The sequence below is a fragment of the Pituophis catenifer genome, unplaced genomic scaffold (genome assembly GCF_029215685.1).
Source record: "Pituophis catenifer annectens isolate HBS135680 unplaced genomic scaffold, rPitCat1.0.hap2 SCAF_1, whole genome shotgun sequence".
Lineage (NCBI taxonomy): Eukaryota > Metazoa > Chordata > Lepidosauria > Squamata > Colubridae > Pituophis > Pituophis catenifer.
This window is the reverse complement of record NW_027256881.1, coordinates 207,614,321-207,637,691: the sequence shown is the minus strand read 5'-3', so window position 1 is coordinate 207,637,691 and position 23,371 is coordinate 207,614,321. Positions and strand designations below refer to the sequence as shown.

The 23,371-nt window shown below is 40.2% G+C and overlaps 1 protein-coding gene across 2 annotated transcripts in view; it reads left to right on the top strand.

Moving 5' to 3' along the window:
• Window positions 1–2,128: 2,128 nt before the first annotated feature.
• FMNL2 (formin like 2) overlaps window positions 2,129–23,371 on the top strand; it is a 207,657-nt gene continuing 186,414 nt past the window's right edge. For both annotated transcript variants that reach the window (XM_070942256.1, XM_070942173.1), the window contains exon 1: window positions 2,129–2,532. In XM_070942256.1, the coding sequence (XP_070798357.1) occupies window positions 2,416–2,532 (117 nt within the window). In that variant the 5' untranslated portion in view covers window positions 2,129–2,415. The remainder of the gene's footprint in view (window positions 2,533–23,371) is intronic.

Sequence of the window (23,371 nt, the reverse complement as noted above, 5' to 3'; positions counted from 1 at the left end):
GCTCCCACAGAGAGGGTCTCCTCAGGGTGCCATCGGCCAAGTCATGTCGGCTGGCGACACCCAGGGGGAGGGCCTTCTCTGTGGGAGCCCCAGCCCTGTGGAATGAACTGCCCCCAGAAATTCGTAAGATTTCTGACCTCCGGGTATTTCGCTGCGCACTCAAGACCCTATTGTTCCGCCAGGCTGGGTTAGCAATATAATTTTAAATTGGATGTTTTAAATTTTTGGGGTTTTAAATTAAGCCAAATTTATTTAATATTTTTAAATTATTTTAAATTGATGTTTATTCTGTTTTTAATTAGGCTGTACACCGCCCTGAGTCCTTCGGGAGAAGGGCGGTATAGAAATAAAATTATTATTATTATTATTATTATGTATATACAAGGAAGGAACAAAGTCGCTACATAACAGCCATCAAAATCCAGTTAGGATGAATGTTAGGTAAACGTAATTATTTTACTCCAAAGAATAGCAGGCCTTCCAAGGAGACCTTTCTCTAGTTCTACTCTTTGATAAACAAGGCCAAGCAACCAGATCAGCAAAGGCAAGAAAAAAGAGATTTACTGATTGGGATCACAAATATTTCTAAATGAAATAATAAAATATAAATAAATAAATAAATAATAAAAAGAAAACAAAAACAAAAAACCCGAAAAGGCAGACTTGATGGACCACTAAGTCTTTTCCTGCCATCAGTTTCCTATGTTTTTATGAAAACTACTCTGCTATTCCAGTGAATTCCAGCAAGAAAGCTCAACTCAATCCTATTCACAGCTGCCATTTCACATATTACTTAATAAGCTGTACTCTTAAGAAGTAAGAATACGGGTACACTTTATATAAAACACAACATCATCTAGTGCAGATTCCAGGTTAATATCCACTTGATGACAAAGCAGGTTTATTTCTGTGAACCTAGAATAACCAATACATCCTTATTTTTTTTTAGAAGAAGTCTCTCATGTACTGGCTAGAAATTGCTCTTTGAATTTTCTTTTTTTAATAACTGTTGAAAAGGAGGAGGTATTATACCATGAAAAATATTTCCTGTGGTGGGGACGGGAGAGAAATAATAGTGAAAAGTGAGGTAAGCAGTCAAGTATACCCCTGCTATTCTTGATTCAAGGCTTTTTGACAACTATGTAGCAAAAATCTTACAAACACTACCTTTTTTCAGGCATTAGGGTTACAATCATTTATTTTTATTATTTTGTACCATGGATGTTTTAATGTAATTTGATGATCTTGTAAACTGCTGTCAGGATTCGAACAGATATATAAAGAATAAATCGGCTCTCCTTTCGTGACATGCCATGACCGGGTTCACCCAGTATGCTAAACTAAAAGATAGTTTATTTGTAAACCAGGAATGATGGGGTTAGTTTGTTGGGTGAATTCAGGGATTGGCTTTTTGGGACACAAACCTTGGATAAAGCTCTGCTGTCCTCAGTCAGCATCTCAAAACAGGACACCTCAATCTTTTGTGGAAAAGATTGTCTTCTGTTCATGTCTAGATCCCAAAGCTCATCAGTGTAACGCAAATCATATTTCTGCTTGCAGATGGCAGAAGTAGAGAGTCTGCTATTTAAAAAAAAACACAACAAAAGCATTTCGTTATATTTATGTGGGGAGGGAGAAGGTAGAGGCAGGTATGTCGACAGATGCGGTCCCGTGGAAAAAGACTAGGACTACGCTTCCCAGCTCTCCCCGGGGCAGGGGCGTGGAGAAGCTCCGGAGGAGGTGTCTGAAGGAGAGGGGGCTTTGTGCTGCGGTGCGCGGTGTCTGTAGAGTGTGGCGGCCGGTTCTCTTCTGCGGGTTGCGCTTGGTAGGCGCTGCGCGGGGTGGAGGGGGAGCGGGCGAGCCCGGCTCTGGCTGCAGCCGACCGTCCAGAAACCACCGGCGGGCTTGTTAAGGAGGACCGCTCCGCCCCAGCCATGCGTTATCCAGCCCGGGCTGCTTGGCGTGAAAAGCATGCAACATGCTGCCGCTAAGCTCCCGGGTTTCCAGCACGAGCGCTGGAAGAAAGGGAATCCGATTGTGCTGGGGAGGAGGAGGAGGAGGAGGCGGCGGCGGCGGCGGCGGAGGGCGGGCATTTCCAAGGCCGGTCCTAGAGGGAGACAGAGATCTGTGCGCCTCGCCTCCTCGCGGCTCTTAATTCTTAAAAAAAAATTTGGGGGGTTGCGCGCGTGGGGCACTGGGGGAATCGGCGCGTGGAGCGTGAGGAGAGCACAGCCGAGCGCGGGCTGACTGGGCGGGGAAGGAGTACCGGAGCAGCCAGGGAACGACTCGGCTGCAGCTCGCGGAGCTTGGTGGAGGAGAGGCGACGGTTTGGAGCTTGAAATCCGGCAGGAGAAACCCGGGCAGAGAGGTGGACCGATCTCCCCCGCTCCCCTTCCTCGAGGAAGGGCCGTCGCCATGGGCAATGCGGGGAGCATGGACTCTCAGCAGACGGACTTCAGGGCGCACAATCTACCCCTTAAGCTCCCGATGCCCGAACCGGGCGAGCTGGAAGAGAGATTCGCCGTCGTGCTGGTAAGTGCGGACCGAGTGGGCTTTTTGCCTCCCTCCCCTCCCCTCCCCTCCTCTTACCCATCCCGGTCCAGCGCGGCGCAGACAACCCAATGGAGGCGGAAAACGGGGGGTTTCCTTCGGCCCTTCTCTCTTTTTTCCCTTCTGTCCTGCATTCGGCAAGCAGCGGCGAGGGGGAGCGGTGTGGGGTCTCCATCCCGTCGCGATCTTTAGATGGGCTTTCAGCCCAAAGGTTGTGGGGGGGAAAGGAAAGGGGCTCGGAATAGTACGTAGGAAATCGCCCTGTCTCTGCAGCAGCTGATCCATTGTTTGAAGCTAAGTGGGGCCAGGGGCGAGCTTCGCCAGAGAGTCGCTGTCCCCGTGCGAAGGGATGTGCAAAGGAACCGGGCAGCTTGCAAATAAGTGCCTGGCTTTCTCCGGCACAGGCTTTCTTCAAAAGGGACGGTGAAGCCCCTGGAGGCTTTGAAAAGTGTTACGATCCAGTGAGATCCGGGCTCCGCTTAAAGTTATTGCCTTCCAGGCGGCCATTCACTTCCTACTACTGGTTTGTTCCCAGCAAAAGATCTGCATCTCATTTGCAAACAGGGGTGGAAGAGGAAAAGCGATCGGGAAAACCTGGAACAGTCGGGAAAATCATTCCCACGTTGATTCCGGGTGGAAAACATGACACCCCTTGTTGGTTATTAAGTTTTTAAATCTGGTCAGGGGAAGGGAGCCTATTCTATATACACCTTTACTCCCAAACAAGCGTGACTGATCTTGCTGGCACTGATTTGAAATAAAAGCGCACAAAAGGATTGCACTTTATAGAAATATATTCGTAGTGCACTGGAAATGCACTAGGTTTGAGGTTTGGGGCTTTCCTTGTTATTTCTTGAATGATTAAGACAAACTGCATATTGACAACATCCACATCTCAGTTGCCCTGAGTCACTTTTGCTTCAGAAACATTTAAGGATCTTAACTAACTGTGTCTTCCTATAACATGGTGTATATAAGAGACTTATTTTTTTTTCTCATTAGATCCACATTTTCAATAGATGATGCTGGATAAATGATTGATGTGATGTTTAGTCCACAGATTGCTTCCCCTTTTGAGTGCCATAACTTAATAGCATTTGGCACAAGGTTTTATGTATTTTGTAAATCCATGTGTGTATTCTAAGGAATCGCAGCATTTCTTTAAAATATTGAAGGAGTTAATTTGCTATTATTCTTGATACCTTTTTGTGAACTTAACTTTGTAATACAGTATGAAAACTATAGATTATATCCATTGGCATTTATTTGTGTAGAATGTGCAAGCAACATTATGATTCCAATTGACATTGATAAAGGTTTTTTTTTAAATGGCTTGAGAGGTCAGTCCGTATACTTAGTTTAAGAGGAGAGATGTATCAATTCTCAAAAACTTTGAGCTGGGGATTTTGTCCTCAGTAGGGTTACAATAGTTCCTTTTTAAAATCTTTGGTATGCTAGTTTGTAAAAGCACAAATACTGTTGGGAGTAGGGAGGCATCGACTCTTGAGCACATATTCAGCAAGAAAAAAAAATGCCTTGAAGGAAGCTGACAAAATTGCATTTACTTTTGGTTTGTACTTGCAACACTCTTGGTTTTGCAGTTTTATCCAGCTAGACGCTGTCTTGTAAAATTAGGCAAAGAAAAAAAAAAAAAGAGGAACAATTAACTATGCAACAGAGGAAATTATTCTTTAAATGGAAACAATAATGAGCTAATGTCTGTAATGTCATGCGTTTGATGAAGCAGAAGAGCCAGGGTGGTTAGTATACTTTAATGAACTAGAATTGAGAAACTCCCAAGTTCAAATCCACACTTGATCATGAAACTCTCTGGATGATTTTGCACCCCCCCCCTTTCTCAGTCCTAACCTACTTTGTAAGATGTTGAGATGATAAAATAGGTGGCCACTCTTGGAGGTGGATTGAGAGATAAAGGTATTTCCTATGCCTACTTTCATCCTGATGTCTCAGATCCCCTATCTGTTCCTGTTCTAGAGGATCATATTATATATTATGATGTAACAGTGATAATAAAACATGTAGTGATATATGATGTATTGTTATCAAAGTCTTTCATTACTCATACATGTCTGTATTAGACTGTTTTTTGATCGCTGCTGCATGGCTGCATGTGACTTTGTTTGGAAACTTCTTTTTCCTTTATGGGGATTCACCACCTCAAAATAAATTGGTGTTTTCAACATGCTGTTTAAATACTTGGAAAATTAAAAGGCCTTGACAAGAACCTTACGGAACTTCCAGGATGTGTGTAATCTATATAATTATTGAACTTTGAGACAGCAAGGTTTCTGTGACACATTTGTTGAGCTACGGTTTACTCAGTTAACATAATCAAACACTGGGCCATTAAATAACTGCGTGGGCTTGGTTTGCGTAGGGTGCCAGGTTAAGATATGATTGGTTACTATGTGTTCATTATGTCTTTAAAAATGTGTGAGAAATCTGATTCATAGATCTGAACTCATGAGTTGTACTAATTATTTTGACCTAGCATGTTATATGAACCCAGCCATTATGATTTGGATCAATGACTTATGACAGTGTATTGTGTGAACCTAGCCAATTGTGATATTAGGTCGTCTGTGATCAAACAAATTATGACTTATTGTGAGGTATGAACCGGGTCTGAAACTTTTAATAATATCTGTGATTCAGAATGGGTAGACCTTTGAACTGTGTTTGGACAGTGTGAACGATGACATTCATAAAGCTGTTAGATCTGATTTGCTTAACCATCACCTGTTGAATAAGACAGAGTTGTCTAGAATCCCACATGTTAAGTCAAAAAACCATAATAGTGATTTACAAACTATAATAGTTACACATGATATTCTAGAGCAGGGGTGTCAAACTCGCATTGTCACGGTGTTGTCACGGTGTTGTCACGTGACGTATCACAACACTTTTTCCCCTTTGCTAAATGGGGAGTGGGCATGGACAGCATGTAATGCATCCAGCCCATGGGGCACAAGTTTGACACCTCTGTTCTAGAGTCAAGCAACTTTTTAGCAAGAGCTTCACCTGTTGCTTAAAGCTATGTATGGCTTTATTGAATAAATCTCAGTTGGATGGGTATAAATAAATAAATATTCATAGATTACAAATTCTGCACCCAGAAAGTAAAAATAAAGAGTAAAAAATGTAATAAGTAAAATATAAAGTAAATCTGTAAATTTCTGAAAGTATAAAAGTCAACTAAATCTGAAAGTGAAAATGTAAAGAGGGTTTCTGTTTACTAAAACAGGTGGTGACAATCTGTCTTGAAAAATGCAGCAAATGCATTGGAAAGGCATCTCTAGATACTCCTGGGTAGCTGGCCAAGGAAAAGTGCTAAAAGCATTTGGTATTACATGGTAAGAGGGTTAGGATATCAGCCAGAGAAGAACTCTTCTACAAGAGACGCTGTATGAAAATAAAAATGCTGGCATTGTTGCCAGAACCATTAAAAGAGGCAGGAAAAAGCACAGATCAAGCTGGGGCTTTTCATGCCAGAGGGCCTAGTTTCATCTTCATGATGTCCACGAAAAGCTGGGGAAAAGAAAACTCCTGAAATCTGGATAACTGGTGACAAGTAAGTGCATGGCAAGTCATTAAAATCCAGAAAGGCTTCACGTAGATGTTTTTTCCCCCTTTAAATCAGTGGCTAACTACAGTGTGTTGATGTAAAACCTTATTGGTTTTTAAACCATGGTTTTGTCCGCAGGTTTTAAAACCAGTAGGGTTTTGCACCATACGGGAAACTAAAGAAGCTTAACCACTGATCTGGTAGTTGTAGCTTAACCACTGATCTAATGATGGCTTATTTATTACTAGAGTTTATCAAACTCAGTTAAAACTTTTCCTGTTGGAGTAGGCACCTGTCCTTGTTCTCTGTGTAACATGGGTTTCTTCTTGTTCCAGATGGGATAACTTTTGTGTTACCCAAAACTATGTTCCAAATTCTGTGCACAAAGCAGCTGGTTGCTGGATCTAGTTACAAGCATTAATTGCTTTGAATACATGATGGAAACTGACCCATATAAGAAATTCCCTTGGCATTTCAAAGAACTTTTGAAATGAGGTATTAGAAATTATTGAACAGGAGTGATGGAATAAGTGACAAGGTTTTTGCATTATCCTAAGTCACCATATAATTGGTCCAGTTTTGGATTTAACCAGGGCTTACTACAATGTGCAGCATTGTGGAAACTACAGATGCTTTTCTATTTTTTTTTTCTTTCTTTCTTTACTCCAAGGCAATGTCATAAAGGAACAGATCCGCATGGTAGGGGGTTGGATGCCTGTTTTTTTGTTTTTTTACAAAATCTGAGCTGGTGGAATTGATAGAGATTTTCCTGGCACCACTTTTCTTTGACAATCTATGCTTTGTGGAAGAATATTAGAATGTTGAATAACCGTGAAGGCATCCAGCAGTCAAAGTAATTTGTGTTTTTCCAACACTACTTATGACTGAAATGTCAAAGCTCTCATTTTGGTAATCAAAAAGGTTGAGCGACCTAAATTGGGGGTGGGTGGGTGGAATCCTGCTACGGCTTCCCCAATTTCGCTGACCTACATTGCCTGACCTTTTATTTTTCATACTTGTATTTGAAAATGAATGGTGATGTATCTTTTCCCAAGCAATTCTGGTCGTATCTTTTCCAATTAACAAAGCCTGCAGAATGTTGCTTTGTTTCTGACTAATTTAAGCTGTGTTTGAAGCGAGAAAGTAGCAGCAGCAGCAACAGCTACTCTGCTTTCTTCTTTTTATCATGACAGAATTTCTAATCAGCCAGGAGAAGATGCTGGCTGCTCCAAAATTTGTATTGCCTGTGAAAAAGAGTGAGAAACAAAGAAGCTGAGCTGGGTCTATCTTGGAGTGAAGAGGAAAAAAAAGATCCGTCAGGTTAAATTATTAAATTTAGCTGTAGTTCACAGGGATTTTTTTAAAAAAACTATATATGTAAGTTTTGCTTCAGCTAGACCTTTGGGGTCTTGTTATCTCTTCCTTTATGTATGTCAAAAGTCTTTTCAAAGCAGGTTTTTGTATCACTGGCTAAAATAAAATCTCTTAGTTGGGCTTGTCTCTTTGTGACTTAATGGCATGTTCAGGTTTTTGTTTTTGGGGCAATACTATCAAGGTGGTTTGCAATTGCTTTTTCACTTTTCCACACTGCCTCAAGTTCTGGTAACCCCTGATGGTTTCCAACCTGAGTGAAGGTAGCAACTTACAGCAGTTCATTTAGTGACTGTTACGACAGCACTGAAATAGCACTGAAACTTACTGATGCTCCTTTGCAGCATCCCCATGATCGCATGGTCAAAATTTAGATGCTTGGCAACTGGTTCATATTTATGACCATTGCTGTGTCTCAGGGTCATGTGATCTTCTGACAAGCAAAGTCAATGGGGAAGCCAGATTCACTTAACAACCGTATCACTAATTTAACAACTTCAATGATTCACTTAACAAATGTGGCAAGAAAAATTGTAAAATAGAGCAAAACTCACTTAACAAATTTCTCACTTAACAACATAAATTTTGGGTTCAATTGTGGTCGTAAGTCGAAGACTACCTGTACTAATCACAGCCAAGACCTTTTGCTGTGAGATCAGAAGTAAAAGACAATTTGTCATTCTCAGGATGCATTAAGGAATCTGTTGCCTGACTGACTGAACGTTTGAGAGATGATTTACTAGGATTTTCTTCCAGGTTTACTTATCATTACCTGCCTAAGAAGGTATGGGTGGAAAGGGACTTTGGAGATCATCTAGTTCAGGGGTCAGCAACCTTAAACACTCAAAGAGCCACAAAGGTCCTAACCAGAAGCTCCCTGTTCAATTCTGGAGCCGACCGGAAGTCCAGTTCCCCTACCATAGTCTCCTCCTAGCGCGGCGTCCTTTTTTCTCTACCTGTCCTAACCGAAAGACCTATCAATTGTGGAGCCGACCAGCAACAGGGAGCCACAGCAGAGGGATGAAAGAGCCACATGCGGCTCCAGAGCCGCGGTTTTCTGACCCCTGATCTAGTTGAACCCACACTCATGTTAACCTATGTTAAAAAACAATTTGAATATGTGTAGAATGCGATTTCTTATCATTGTGAAATAACCTCATCATCTTATGAGAATTTGCAGAATATGACTTGGGCCCCCAAACTAATTTAATTCTGGAAACTAATCTCTGATGAAATGGCACTTTCATTATGATTTCCTAGTTACTACCCCCTCCCAGAAACATAAAAAGAAGACGAAGAGGGAATGCTTTTGTCCAAATACCTTGCATGCGTATAAAAAGTAATGTCTGCTCGCATCTGTGAATGAGGCTTGTATATAGCTCTTGCCAGCCTTATTCAGAATGGCCTTGTGCAGCCAGAAACACATCATTGGTTCTTACATCATTCCTTGTTCTGAATATTTCCTCTTTGTGTTTTTCATTCTTCTATTTGCGTTTTTAAGAAGGGAGCTGTGAGAAGGAGGGTGTCTGAATTGCTCTTGCTCTTCTGGCTTGTGCACAAAACCTTTTGGGCTGGGACCCCAGAGAATAAAGCGGATGAGGCTGGGTTTCCAAATGGGTGTCCTCCCCTCCCAGAAACCTGTAATAAAATGTAATGTTTTTGAAGGAAGACACGTGGCCAGAGGAGAAGGAGGAGGCCAGGCCTGAGGTTGTGGAAAGGATTGTGTTGTCTAATGAGGTGCTGCTGATATTAAGTGATCACTGACTCGCACATTAGGGGTGTTTCTCACATGCAGAATACCATTTCCTCTTTGGCAGGAACATTGCATTATGCAAGTGGCTATTGAATGTAGAGTTGATGTTGGGAAAAGAACCAGAACGAGCTTTTCAAACAGAGATCAGATTAAGGTGATTAGTTTTCATGTGCATGCTTTTAAAAGCCTAAATCTACAAACTCACCCCTCTCTAGCTTGACGATGTTTTGTTTTTGTTTTTAAAGTTTTGGCATAATGTGAACAGATGCCCAGGCCTATCTAGCAAAAGTCTCAAAACAGACTTTGTATGCCTGCATTGTATGATGGGAGGCATGTGTCTGAATTCAGTAATTCCTTCTTGGCTTGAAGGAAGGTTATGAGATGATACACCAGCAGCTTCCTCATATTCATTGGAGGCGGAAGATAAGCTGCAGCTGCAGCATGGGTGTGCAGGCTATTGCACTATGGCGCCACCGCTAAGAGTCCTATGGAACAGATACCAATCTCTTACTTTGTAAGTGTTTGATCCCTTAGTTTGAATTAAGGGATGAATATAATGGACTCTTAATTCCTTTGAGGTTGGTTATCAAATAATCCTGAAGTGGCTGTGATGTGATTTATTGACAGTGTAGCTTCAGAGACACTTTCTTCTCTCTTGTTTTAGGTAACTTGTGAAGAGAAGCCTTCTGAGCCTAACCATAATTTGTATAATTTCTATGGGCGAATTAGTGCAGTTGGAATAGTTAATTAGCCAACTAATTAAAGATAGGCTACTATCTTTAATTAATTTATCTACTCTACTCAGAGAGGGTTTGAGAAGACATCTCTCTTTGGGAGGATATTTTAGTTGTTGTAGGACTTGGCAAATACTTGCACTACTTTACTTGTGATGGCTTCTCTTAATTGATTAGTCCATGGCTGGATTCATAAGGTATGAATCCATACCTTATGAATTTGTTAGTACATTAGTACATCACATGACGTTAGTACATCACATGACGTACTAACCGTGAAATTTACTAAGTGATTTACTCAAGCAATTTGATGACATTTTGCAACATGTAGAACGATCAAGTAAAAGTGTTCTTGTAATGTTGGATTATATATTGAAAATCCAGAGTTTATTAATTCATATGAAGAAGTTTAAATTGATTGAGCTTGGAGCACTGCCAAAAGGTTGATTTAGCTTTGTTGGAAGCTACTCTGGACTTGAAGTCTTGATGCATTTTGCTGTTGGCCTTTGAATTTGCTGTTTATCAATGGAACAGAAAAAGTGATCAGTATGACTCTGTATGGATAATGTTTAATTTAATATTTAAAATCTGAGTAGCTGAAATGTGTGTGTGATAGGTTTTGTATGAATTTATCCCTTTTAAGGGGTATATTTGGGGAAGGGATATATTTTTGCATGGTTTTGCATTTTTTTCCAATAACTTTTTGGTTTTTGTACTTTCAGAAGTAGATTAATTATAAGACCGTTATCTTTCATTTTCCCTCTGGTAAGTAAAATAATATACTGTACTTTTTGGAGTATAAGACGCACTTCTCTCCCCCCCCCCCCCCAAAGAGGGTGGAAATGTTGATGCGTCTTATACACTGAATGCAGCTATTTTTGGCCTCCCGAAACCCCGCCCCACGTGTCCTGTTTTTGTGAAAAATGGGCCCATTTTTTGCAAAAATGGGGCGCACAGAGGGTTTGGGATGCCTGCAGAGTGCTCCTGGAGGCTGGGGAGGGCCAAACTCTCTGCATGCCCCGTTTTTTGCAAAAGCGGGACAAATGGGGCGGGTATACACATTCAGTGTATAAGACGCATCAACATTTCCACCCTCTTAGGGCAAGGGGTGACTTTCCAGAATTAGGAATCCTTGTCTCTACATGGGTACTTTTCACAATTCTTGATTAAGGATAGCAACTGGGATTGCAGGTATTGAAATCACTAAGTAAGGTGACATCTCACTTTACAACTTCATCACTTAGCAAGTTTCTTAGCAAGTTTCTGTGAACATAAATTGAAGATTATCTGTGTTTGATTTTACACTATGAAAAGGAGCCACGGAATCTGTCTTTCTCTCTGTGTATTTGTGTGTGTGTGTGTTTGCTTTACTTGTGCTGGGCTAAATAGACTTGATGTTTCTTTCTCTTTCTCTTTATTTATTAAATTTATTTGCTACCTATCTCACAGGCAGCTTACAACAATAAAAAGATATGAGAACAGTGTAAATAAAAGAGAAGTAAAATAATAGAACAATTAAATAAAGAATGACAAAGAACATGAGAACACACCAATATGATAACAAAAAGATGGATGGGAGGTAAGCAGAGAGCAAGGAGCTAATGCCACTATTGTGTTGTTGTATACTCAAGCTGAGTTCAAGGAACTTTTTTTTGCAGGTGGGTATATTATTCTAAATGTCTGCATTTGTCAAAGGCAATTCTTTTTGGAAAAAAAACCCTGAACGTAGTAATATTGTAACTCCAAATACATACATGATTTGAGTTTTACTTTCATGCTGACTCTGCACTGTGATGCTGGATTAATTCTGGGAGTGAACTATAAGCCAGTGTTCTCGGGAAGGCATGTCAAGAAAATTATGTTCCATTTATGAGAAGGCCACTATTTAGTCTAGTGTTTCTGCAGAAATTGACATAAGAAGAGTTAATAATGTCATTTGGTAGGATTTACAGTCATTTAACACAATGAGGGTGGTCAATAGCTATGCCTTCAGGCTCTCTTGAGTGTGAATTGTCCTGTGAAGAGAATAATTGTTCAGTACATCACAAAATCTTAGAGCATGATTAGATGAGATAGCTCTGCTGATTTCCTATAAAATGGCTTTGGGAGTGGACATTGACATTGCTTTTATTAATCTGCAGTCTTCATTTAAAACAGTCTTGTTTTTTTTTTTTTTAATTAGCAATTTATTTCTTGACAGGACTAATTTCTTATCTTTTTCCTGAGGTAGGTTCAGAGATAACAGAAAAGCACCAGAGTTCTCTGTGAGGAAGATATAAAATACGTTCCACCATAAATGTAAGTTCATGCTAAACCATACTTTCTTCAGAATTTGAGGACAGACTCTAACCTAGGATTGAGTCTGCTGTAATCATGCCTGGTTTGGACCTTCTTTCAAGCTATATCACTTACATAAGGGGTGTGAAACACACTGCCCGTGCATAGGCCACGCCCACCCCAGCTCCGCAATGGGAAAAACAATCCCGATACGTCATGATATGGCTCGCAATGCGATTGGGTTTGACACCCCTGATTTATATTGTCTTTGTCCGTTCAGCGGGGATAGCAATTTTAAAATGAAACTCCAACCAGACTACCTCTCTGGTTACCATTTTATTTCCTCGTACAGGTTGTACAAAATAAACTACGGTGCACAGTTTCGGGACCTGATTTGAATTCAGATTAAGAACTGGAACTCACATTGATTTTCCTTTATCATATACTGTAGGTGGTATTCAGTTGCACTGAGTTTTCTCCCTGAGAAAATATTTTTTTTAATTAAAAAGATAAACGGAAGTTGGCAACTTGCAAAACAAAGCAGCTGTCACTAGCATCTTTCAGATAATACTTTAGGTGCCCCAGAAGTGCCAAGGGGATGTTAGAAGGCATCCTGAGAGTCGTGTGGTTGTCATTCTGGACAAAGAACACTTTATTCCTTTTTGGAGGTAGGTTAGTCTTCCATGGCAGCTGTACTCTCCAAGTTCTAGATGCATTCCCCCCAGCACCCAAACGTTTCCTGCTCTATTGAAAATTAGTAATATCTGCTTTTCTTCTTCCACCAAGGAGTTAAATTATATCTCTGAGAGAATATTGATGCAAGGCATATCTTTTTGCAACAGTAAAAGCAGACAGTGCAAAAACAATTAAATGTTGGACAATTACAATGTTTAATGTTACGGTGTTATTATATTACATGTGCTGAAGGCATAAAATAATTCATGCATTTCTTGGGGACATCATGGTCAATCTGCTGGACAGGGAAGCGTTTTGGCGATACACAAACATGCCTATTTCTTGCTTTGTAGAAAGACTTTTAATTCATTTGCAAAATTCTTCATTTTTTTTTTCATAATGGAATTGGATATTGAGAAACTAGTTGTTTTGGAAGGAGGCTTGGGGGAGAGTGCTTTCTGTTTGGTTTGTCTGTGATTTTGTTGATGTATCTGACCACACCCATTGATCAAAATGGCTACTTGGGAAGCGTTAAATTATAAGCACACAGTAGATCCTTCCTTGTCTCCTGAAATTCTCTTTGGAGAATTACGTATAATAGGAGGGTTAGGGTTGAAATTAGTTTTGAGCAGCAAAAAGATCTTACAGATGTTCCAGCTTCATCCAACAGAACTAGCTGCAAGATTTTGGTTGGTGGTAAGACTATGGAAATGAACAGCAAAAGAGTGCAAAGTCACTTTTACAATCATTGCACTGTCAAACAGCAATTGGAAATCAGAATAGGGTTCCCTGATGGAACTGTTGCTGGAGCCTTTTCTTCTGATGAGTATAATCTGTTTTGGTATATATTTTGATAACTATATTGCTGTGTTTATGTAAAGTGTTCTAGTTATCTCAAGGATATGACATTTTCTTGCCCAATCAAGTAAAGTACCCTTGACACAGCAATTATTACTACATCCTTGATACAGACTGTCTCATCACTTTCTCTCACACAGATATACGCCCTTGCGTACATTCTTTTTAACCACGTCATTAGCATATTATAATCATAAGATCAAAGTATCCTGAGCCTTTGGATCTTGATCTAGAGAACTGTGTGAAAGGGAGAGAAAGAATGTGATAATAGCTGTAGCATTCATGCAAGAGTTGACTCATCAGAACAATATTAATAGCTTTTGCAATTCCTTTACCTGCATCCAGCAGAAATCACATGGAGTCTTTCAGCCCAAAAATAGAGAAAGGAGAACATTCCATGGGTGAAATAGAATTAAAAGAAAAATAAAATGAAAAAGAGCCCAGACCCCTCACAGTTGTATAGGGTTTAGAAATACAGGTAGTCCTCAACTTACAACAGTTCATTTAGTGACCGTTCAAAGTTTTACCGGTACTGAAAAAAGTGACTTATGACCATTTTCACACTTATGACCATTGCGGCATCCTCATGGTTATGTGATAAACATTTGGATGGTTGGCAGCTGACTCATATTTATGACGGTTATGGTGTCCCAGGGTCATGTGGTCACCTTTTGCAACCTTCTGACAAGCAAAGTCAGTGGGGAAGCCAGATTCACCTAATGACTGCAGTGGTTTGTTTAATAACTGCTGCAAGGAAGGTCGTAAAATTGGGCAAAAATCACTTAAATGTCTCACAACAACAGAAATTTGGGGTTCAGTTGTGTGTTATCTGTATATAATTCTTATTGTGTTGCTACAGATTTTTTCAGTAATTGGTGGACTGATATTGTTTTGAAATTTCTTTATTTATTAAATTTAAATTCTACCCATCTGCCAGTTCAAGTCGACTCTGAGCGGCCAAATAATCTTTGGATTCTGTTGTGTCTTTTAAAAAAGATGCGCAGTGTAGACACTAGCAACAAAATAAATGATTAGTTATACTGTTCAAAGGGGCGCAGTGGCTCAGTGGCTAAGACGCTGAGCTTGTCGATCGAAAGGTCGGCAGTTCAGCAGTTTGAATCCCTAGTGCCGCATAACGGAGTGAGCTCCCGTTACTTGTCCCAGCTTCTGCCAACTTAGCAGTTCGAAAGCACATAAAAAATGCAAGTAGAAAAGTAGGGACCACCTTTGGTGGGATGGTACCAGCATTGCGTGCGCCTTTGGCGTTTAGTCATGCCGGCCACATGACCACGGAGACATCTTCGGACAGCGCTGGCTCTTCGGCTTTGATACAGAGATGAGCACCGCCCCCTAGAGTCGGGAACGACTACCACATATCTGCGAGGGGAAGCTTTACCTTTACACTGTTCAAAATGTTGGGGATTGTTATGACTCCTAACTTGTTCATCTTCATATGGCGTGTTAACTGTTCTGTGAAACGCACTCTGTGTGTTCTGTCAGCTTCTTCTTTCTCTGCTGTTTTTGTAGGGTGGAAGCTGCCTTCCAAAACCACAAATCTCAACAAAGATATGTTTCGAATGAGAGTTCTGCAAATTGCCCCTTGAGGCCTGGAGAAGGGAAGAGGACACCCTTAATCTCACTTTGGAGGGGAGGGGAAAAAGCTGTTTCCATGGCATTCAGCTTAGTAGGGCAAAAGACTCTTGATTGACGGATGCTTTTCCGTCTTTTTGGGGTTGGGGAACTGCTTTGTTGAAGGACTTAACCCTGTGAAGAGAACTGCCCTTCTCTTTCAAAGGATTGGAAGAAGCAGTGGAAACAAAGATGCTTGGCAATAGCAAAACTGAAGTCCAGTATTTTGTATGAGGTGAAGACTGAGGTTTCGTTGATGAGGCAGAGCTGTGAGAGACTACAGCTATGGCCAGCAGTGAGGCATGGATCTTGGAACTCAAGGCTGTTTTGGAAGTGGGTGGTGGAGAGGGCCCAAGGAAAAAATTCAAGTGGAATTTGATTTATTCTAGTGACTGACAGAGAGCCAAGTAAGTCAGGTCAGGGCTCTGTGTTTTCTGGGATACTAAGCAAAATTGAGGATCTGGATCCTATTGAAGTCTAACATTGCTCTACTCTGGAAGTTAGTCTGTGACCAGGCTGAAGGAATGATGTTCCTCCAGATCTTGCTAAACTGTAATCCCAGCAGCCCAGACAGTATAACCAGTGATGGGAGCTGCTGGGAAGAGTCCACAACATTTGGAGTCCCATAGGTTTCCCACCCTCCATTTATAATGTAGTTTGGAAATCCTTCGGCATAACTTTCAAGGCATTAATGGTTGAACTGAAAAGGTCTGGTTTAGAACCCTAAAGGCCACTGTGAGTTGCATGATAGCCAAAAGGCAAGATGTGAGTGTATTAAAATATTTACTATGTAAGTCCTTGACTTACGACCACAAGTGAATCCAAAATTTCCATTGTTAAGTGAGTTTTGCCCCATTTTAAGATCTTTTCTGTCACAATTGTTAAGTGAATCACTGCATATTAAATTGGTAACACTGTTGTTAAGTGAATCTGGTTTCCCCATTGACTTTGCTCGACAGGTTGCAAAAGGTGATCACATGACCCTGGGACATTGCAACCATCACAAACACGAGCCAGTTGCCAATGATTGTAAGTCAGGGGTGTCAAACTGGTGGCCAGCGGGTCGGATGTGCCACACCCACCCCAGCTCTGCGCAGGGGAAATAAATACATCGCGACACATCACGTGATGGCAACTTGACGCTGCGAGTTTGACATCCATGTTGTAAGTCAAGGCCTACCAGTATTGGCCATGGTAGAGGTTATCACAGCAACTGAGTGCTTTGCAGGTTCTGCTTATTCTGAGTCCAAAGAGGCAAGGTATTCCTTAATTAGCTTTCACTTCACAGACATTCCAAATGAAATTCCTCCTGACTTCATGATTACGGTGTTAGCTAACTGCTGGGTGTGTTATCTGTGTAGAAATCCAGAAGGAGTCACTTACAGGCCAGAATCTGGGTGGGCCTCCTCAGTACTCAAGCATGGGATTCCTGCCATAAACTGAAATGCAAGCCGTTTTGGGGTGGGTGTGTTTTTCAACCGGAGAATATGTGTAAGAGTTCACATGGTCCGATTTCAGTGGGAGAGGAAATGTTTTTTTTCCTGGTGTCTCTGGAAGGCTTGAAAACAAGCTGCGTAAAATGTAGGGTTAGGAGCAGTCACAGGAGGGACTTCCTCGCATTTCCCTGCATCCAAGCGTCAGTCTTGGGCTACTGCTGCGCATCTTGGTGGGCGTGCTGAGTAAAGGTGAACAGCATTGATTTTTGCAGGTTAATGATACAGAAGTTAATTATCCTGCAAGGGCCTCTGCCGTTGAGCAGAGTTCAGTAGCAAATTTGCAATCATGACATGGGTGAGATAATTAAAAGCTGACAAGATCCAGACAAATAGTTTTAAACAGTGATAAAGGTGACCTTTAGTGGAGGCAATTAATTGTTCATATACTGTAAATGAGAAGAGAAAAATCTCTGCTTGGAAGCATCATGTGCCTCTTCCCCCTCCCCCACCCCTTTGGCTAAAGATGTCCTGCCTTTATAGGCATTTAAGAGGAACCTTATTTCTTAGTGGTTGTTGAGGGGTTTTTTTTGCATTTTTGGGCTGGGAGAAGGAAACCCTGGTAGGGTTTCAACACCCTTATTTTACATTCACCTCTCTCCTCAAATATATGTTTTATTCCTTAATGTGGATGCAGCATAGCTTTGATCATTGTGCTTTCAGATATTGCTGGGAGAATTACACCCAGGGTTAAAAAATAAAATAAAATAAAATAAAGATGGCAGCCACAACTGTGATTGAAACTCTTTCCCCCTTTTTATATGTGTCAAATACCCGAAGCATAGAAAAAGGGGTCAGGGCTTTAGGGGCACCGTCATAGTTGCCAGCTTTACTTTTTTGAATTCCCCTGAATCCCTTGCTGATGCCACTGATGGTAAAACCATCCAAATAAGCTCCTTTCATTCTTCTTTTGCAATCTTCTTGGTAGAAAACAGAATAGGCCAGTTGCCTGCAATTATGGGTGAAGCTAATCTGGTGCCAAGTGGTTGTTTCCTTCTCTGATAGGATAGTTTCGCCTTCTGTCTTGCTCTTCCTCTAAGGATTCATGTGTAGACACCAGCTCTATGAACAAACAAACAAAAATACCTGGTAAGATTTAACATTTAAATTATATTCTATAAATTAAATTATATAAAATGGAAGCCCCCAAATCAGAAGGAGTCTGGTAGCATCTTTTCTAATGACTAAATAGTAAACAGCATAAGCCTTCTTGAACTGTAGCTCGTTTCATCATAGAGTGGTTAAACTGATGTAGGATTTAAATTGAGATGAAGCAAGGGAAGAAGACAAAGGGTGGCTAATATGCAGTTGCAGGTTACATGCGAGACAGATTACAAGTAACCAATTGCAGTGTGTTGCATTGTGTTTATTAAGGACTTCTGAGTGAGCCAAAGTGATATACATGAGGTCTGCCTTCTCTTGATCGCTAATGCTGATGTAGTTTCAGGTTTTGTTTTTTTTCCCAGAACAGCTTCCTTGAGGTCTGTAATCAAGTTTTGTAATGGGTCTTTAACCCATTACAATTGTTAATTGTTGAGGCACTTGTAATCTGTCTCACATGCAACTTGCATCTGCATAACCAACCGGTCATACCCCTCTTTTCTTCCCCTGCCTGACCCCAATTTAATCCTACATCAGTCAGGCCACTCCATGCGACTGATAGAGCTGCAGCTGACAAAACACATTGCCTGATAATGTGTTAGTGGAAAAATTGTTATCAGGTTCCTGATTGCTGGCTACTATTTATTAGCATGGTTCTTCTACGGTGTATAAAATGAAAGCCTAGTATTTGCAAGTCTGCATTAAAAAGTAAGGCCAAGATGTGTTTTAGATCCAATTATGTAAAAAAAAAATAAATCTTGATTCTTTATGACATATTTTCCTAGTGACCTTTATCCTGTTCCTCCCTCCCCCCACTTTCATATTTATTATTCCCTTCATTGTTCTCTTGTTTTGATCCAGGCAGATGTTGTTTTCCATGAGAGCGATGTACCTTGGTTCTTTCAGGGGTGGGAGGGCGACACGCAATTACATTCTATTGCTGTAGAAATAGGATGAAAGATTTAGGTGTAAGGGTTTTTCCCCCCTTCTTTTTCTTAACATTGATTAAGACCTTGAGTACTGTGGTACTGTGTTGATTAAGCCCTTATCATCCCCCCCCCAGCATTTAAGCTTAGCTCACCTCCTCTGATCTTGTTGCTTGGTTGCTATCATTTTCATGTAAGTACCTGCCATTTCTCTTTATGCATCAGAGAATGACCCAAGAAAATGACTTCTACTTGTACTGTTGATTGCTTTTCTCAACAGATTTTGCTGGCAATTGGCCCTTATGTTAGGAGATCCCTTTTCGCCTTTCTCTTAATATTTGCAAATAAAGTCCGTTTCCTTTTATCTTTCTTCTTATCCATCTGGTCGGGTTTTTTTGGCAGATGCTTGTCTAGGAGCATGTGTGGTATATGCTGATCTTTGGAGGAAGAAAGAAAATAAATTTGTTCCAGATGTTTTTCCAATGTATGAAATATATTTTGTGTTCCTTAAGTTATTATGTCCCTTGGATATTGCTGTTGCAAATGATAATCTCTTTCACAAATTATGTAAAAATAAGCCAGGTTAATTTAAGCTACATAGTGGCTATCATAGGACATCCAGCAGTGGGGTCCCAAAAGTTTAACACTGCTGATCATGTCTGTAATCACCACCAGAAGTTATCATGCCAACATCCTTATCTGTGGTTCTTGGCCTCATCTGGTGTGGGAAAAGATTCAGAAACTTGGGAAGATGTAGATAGTTTTCTTCAGTGCATAGAAAGACTTGAATTGTTTGGAGAAGTATGCTGGTTAATATGCATGAGCAGCACTTTCCATATCTCATATATGCCAAGCTTGACTTGATATGCTACCACTCATTCATATGACTGAATGAGTGGTAGCAAAGTATTAGAGGCTATCCTATAAAATAATGGCATTTTTACAACATGAAGAGGCTATTGTGAAGTTTCCCAAACTCTGAAAGATAGATACAGTAGTACATATTCATATTCATGACTATCAAATGAGCTTCTAGGCTGTATGGGTATTTTAATTTTTATTTCCTGAATTTAAGATCAACAATCTTAACAATAAAACTGCTTGGTGGTTTCATTCTGTCTGCTGCAATTACAATACAAAGACTTGCTGTAAACTAATAGAAAATATTACAACAGGGTCATCATATTCTATGATAAAACAATGTCAAACTGCTTGCACTTTGATAGGAAATTGCCAAATGATTAAATTAAAGCTATATAGTTATAAAGCTATAAAGCTATGAAAAAATGCAGTGGTTTGACATAAAAATGTTATTTGCCAGAGCCTATTGCAAAGAATATATGTGTGTGTGTGTGTGTGTGTGTTTGTGTGTGTGTGTACTTTGAATTAAAGCAACTAAAAAAATGACCATGTGTGAAAAAGTGGTTTGATTTGAAAGCCATGGTTTAGCACTCTGTTATGAACCTGGAGTGATACTGATGTTTTATGGGGAGAACAATCCCAAATAGATCAAATTATATACTGATCCTGGATTAGATTATCTATGAAAAATTTCATAGATAATTAAGGATTATCTCTGAAGAACTTAATCGAGTGTCAGACATTGTGCTGGTTTCTAAACACAGTATGCTAAATAAGAAAGAAACATTGTCAACCCCGTAATCCAGTTTTTCTTGAAAACTGTACCAAAATTCCAATCTTCCTTTCCTAATTATGTCTTGTAATTATGAATATTTGAAAATGTGAAGTATAGACTTGCCTGGTTTCTTACAACTCCTTTCTGTGGCTTAATCCCTCTAGGCCTTGTAGATTTAATACCCTTCCCCCTCCAGTTCTGCAGAATAGGTTTTCATTTGTATTTGTTAGTTCCATAATCTACCAAGAAATTACACTACATATGAACAGCAGCTCCCACACATATGTGAACCTAAATTTGGCAATAGTAAAAAAAACCTCATGTAACTTTCTATTTTTTTCCTACTTAACTACTATTAATACATCTCAATTTCACTAGTCCTGACTTAAATAGAGGATAATACCTACTCATTTTAAGGCAAACATGGTTGGGGCTGTTTGAATCCCCAAGGATGCTATTCAAGGAACCTATTGCAGTGGGCAGATGCCATGACACAGAAGGCAACATGCTTGCTAGGTCCCATAAAATGGTACTTTTATAAATAGGACTTGAAGCAGGCCAAATCTATTAGACTTTATAGAATAGAAACAATGGAGAACAATTGTTCGTCAAATTGCTATGTCCTATGCTATGTAGGGCTTTGTGGATGATAACCAGCACCTTGAATTGCACCTGGAAGCCTACTTCATCTTCCACATAGAAGAGGTCTTACATGGATGTACCAAGGCACACTCATTTGTGCTGCTGTGTTCTGGACCACCTGTAGCTTCTGAGTGTTCTACCAGTGAGGCCTCTTGCATAGCTCATTGTAATAGTCCACATGTGAAGTAACCAGGACATGATCTTGAGGAAACAGCAAGTACACAAGATGAAACTGCACAAAAGCCTTCCTGGTCACAGCTGTTCATCTGTTCTTTGAGCTGTGAGTCCAGGAAAAACCTACAAATTGTACAGCAGCCATGTCTGAGGAAATACAATCCCATTCAGAATTAAGGATGGAAAATTGCCAGAATAAGATGCTCTATGAACTGGACACACCCACTTGGATTTGCTGGGATTTAGTTGAAGCCTGTTCCAATCAGATTCAGATTCCAACAGCTTCCTGGCCTGGGACAATATCATAGCCAGGGATTTTGATACAAAGCTGAATATCATCTGTGTAATGATGATAAGTGATCCCATGCTGATGGATGACCTTCTAATGGCTTCATGTAGACATTGAAAAGTCTTCCTGCTCTGATCCTCCAGAAATCCATAGATCTCCTTCTCCAGAACTCATTCTGATACCTGAACCACAAAATGATGCTAATCACAACCCAACCAGAGTCTCCTAGTCCATCCATCTAAAAACCATACACTGATACCTTCTGAGCCTACAACCAGCAGTTACACACAGTCACCATCTTAAAAAAAAAGAGTTAATAAACAAAAAAACAAAAACAAAAAAACAAAAAGCACTTCAGAGTCCTCAAAAACATCCAATTGTGGTGGAATGTAGTCTGTATTCCCAGGAGGGAGGGAGTGCATTCAAGAGGAGTGAAAGATATTTTGAGTGGGTGGAAAAGAATCAGAACAGCTCCATCCTAGAAGTTCTTGGAACACATGTTTAATGATATAAGTAGTTTGCTTTAGTTTGGCAAGGTTTTGTTTATGGGCAAGGAACAATAAATGAAATTGCTTAGAAGAACCTCTGCATGTCTTCCTTGGGTTTTGGAGCCTGACATCAATATAATATTAGTCTTTGCCCATCTGAGCTAACCATTATTCATTAGCAGTTGTATTATATGTTACCTGGATATTTCTTTGTGTTTTGTTTGTTTATAGGTATCATTTTCAGTTCTGGATTAAGGGGGGCTGAGTGGATGGATAGAATTTTCACTTACAGTGGAGGGTAGTTTGGTTTTTTTTTTTAAGTTGTTTATGCATGTTGTGCTAAAAAGGTCTACCACCAGAGCAGAAATTGACTTTTCAACTGTTAATGTGGTAATTAGTACTAGTATACTCTTGGAATTAATTTGAAGGGGAAAGCAAGGAATAAAAGTCAGGTTCGTTCGTTTATTTGTGTCAGAAGCAACACTATTAAAATAAGGCATGGTGTATGACATAAAATTTAATATAAAATACAAGATTAAAATACGTACAAATTAAACAGATCTTGCCCAGAAACTAGCAACATTAATTGTGTTCTGTTGTGCTGCCTCAAGTGTACTCTGACAGGTACACATATGTATTGTCTGCATGTCACCACAAGATAGCCACATTTGTTCAGAATGTCTCTGGATCTTGTTGTAGCCGTGCACAGTCTATTAAATGACTTCCATACTTCCCAGCTTTTGTTAGACCCAGGTGCCATCTCCTCCATTGGTTCCATCCAGTGATGTTCTTTGTAGCTTTCCATACAAAGATACTGTTTTTCTGTTTCAAATTCTTCAGTCTTCTTTGACCTAAGAAAACTTTTCCTGGATTTTAGTCTGGTTATAGGCTATAGAGACGGTGTTGTGTAGGTATTGATATTTGAGTCTCTCTCTGTATGTTGCTGCTACTTCTCTGTGAACAGCAGACGGGACAATGCTGGCTGAGTGATGGATCTTATCTAGAGGGGTAGGTTTAAGGCATCCAGGAAAAATTCTACTAGTTTCGTTCAGAGCAACATTTATTTTCCCAGCTTTTGTTGATTTATATCAGACTGGGCAGGTGTATTTGCCTGCTGAGTAGTACAGAACTAGAGCTGTTGCTTAAGGATCCAATAAATTGTCAGTAAATCAAATGATGATTGGATATC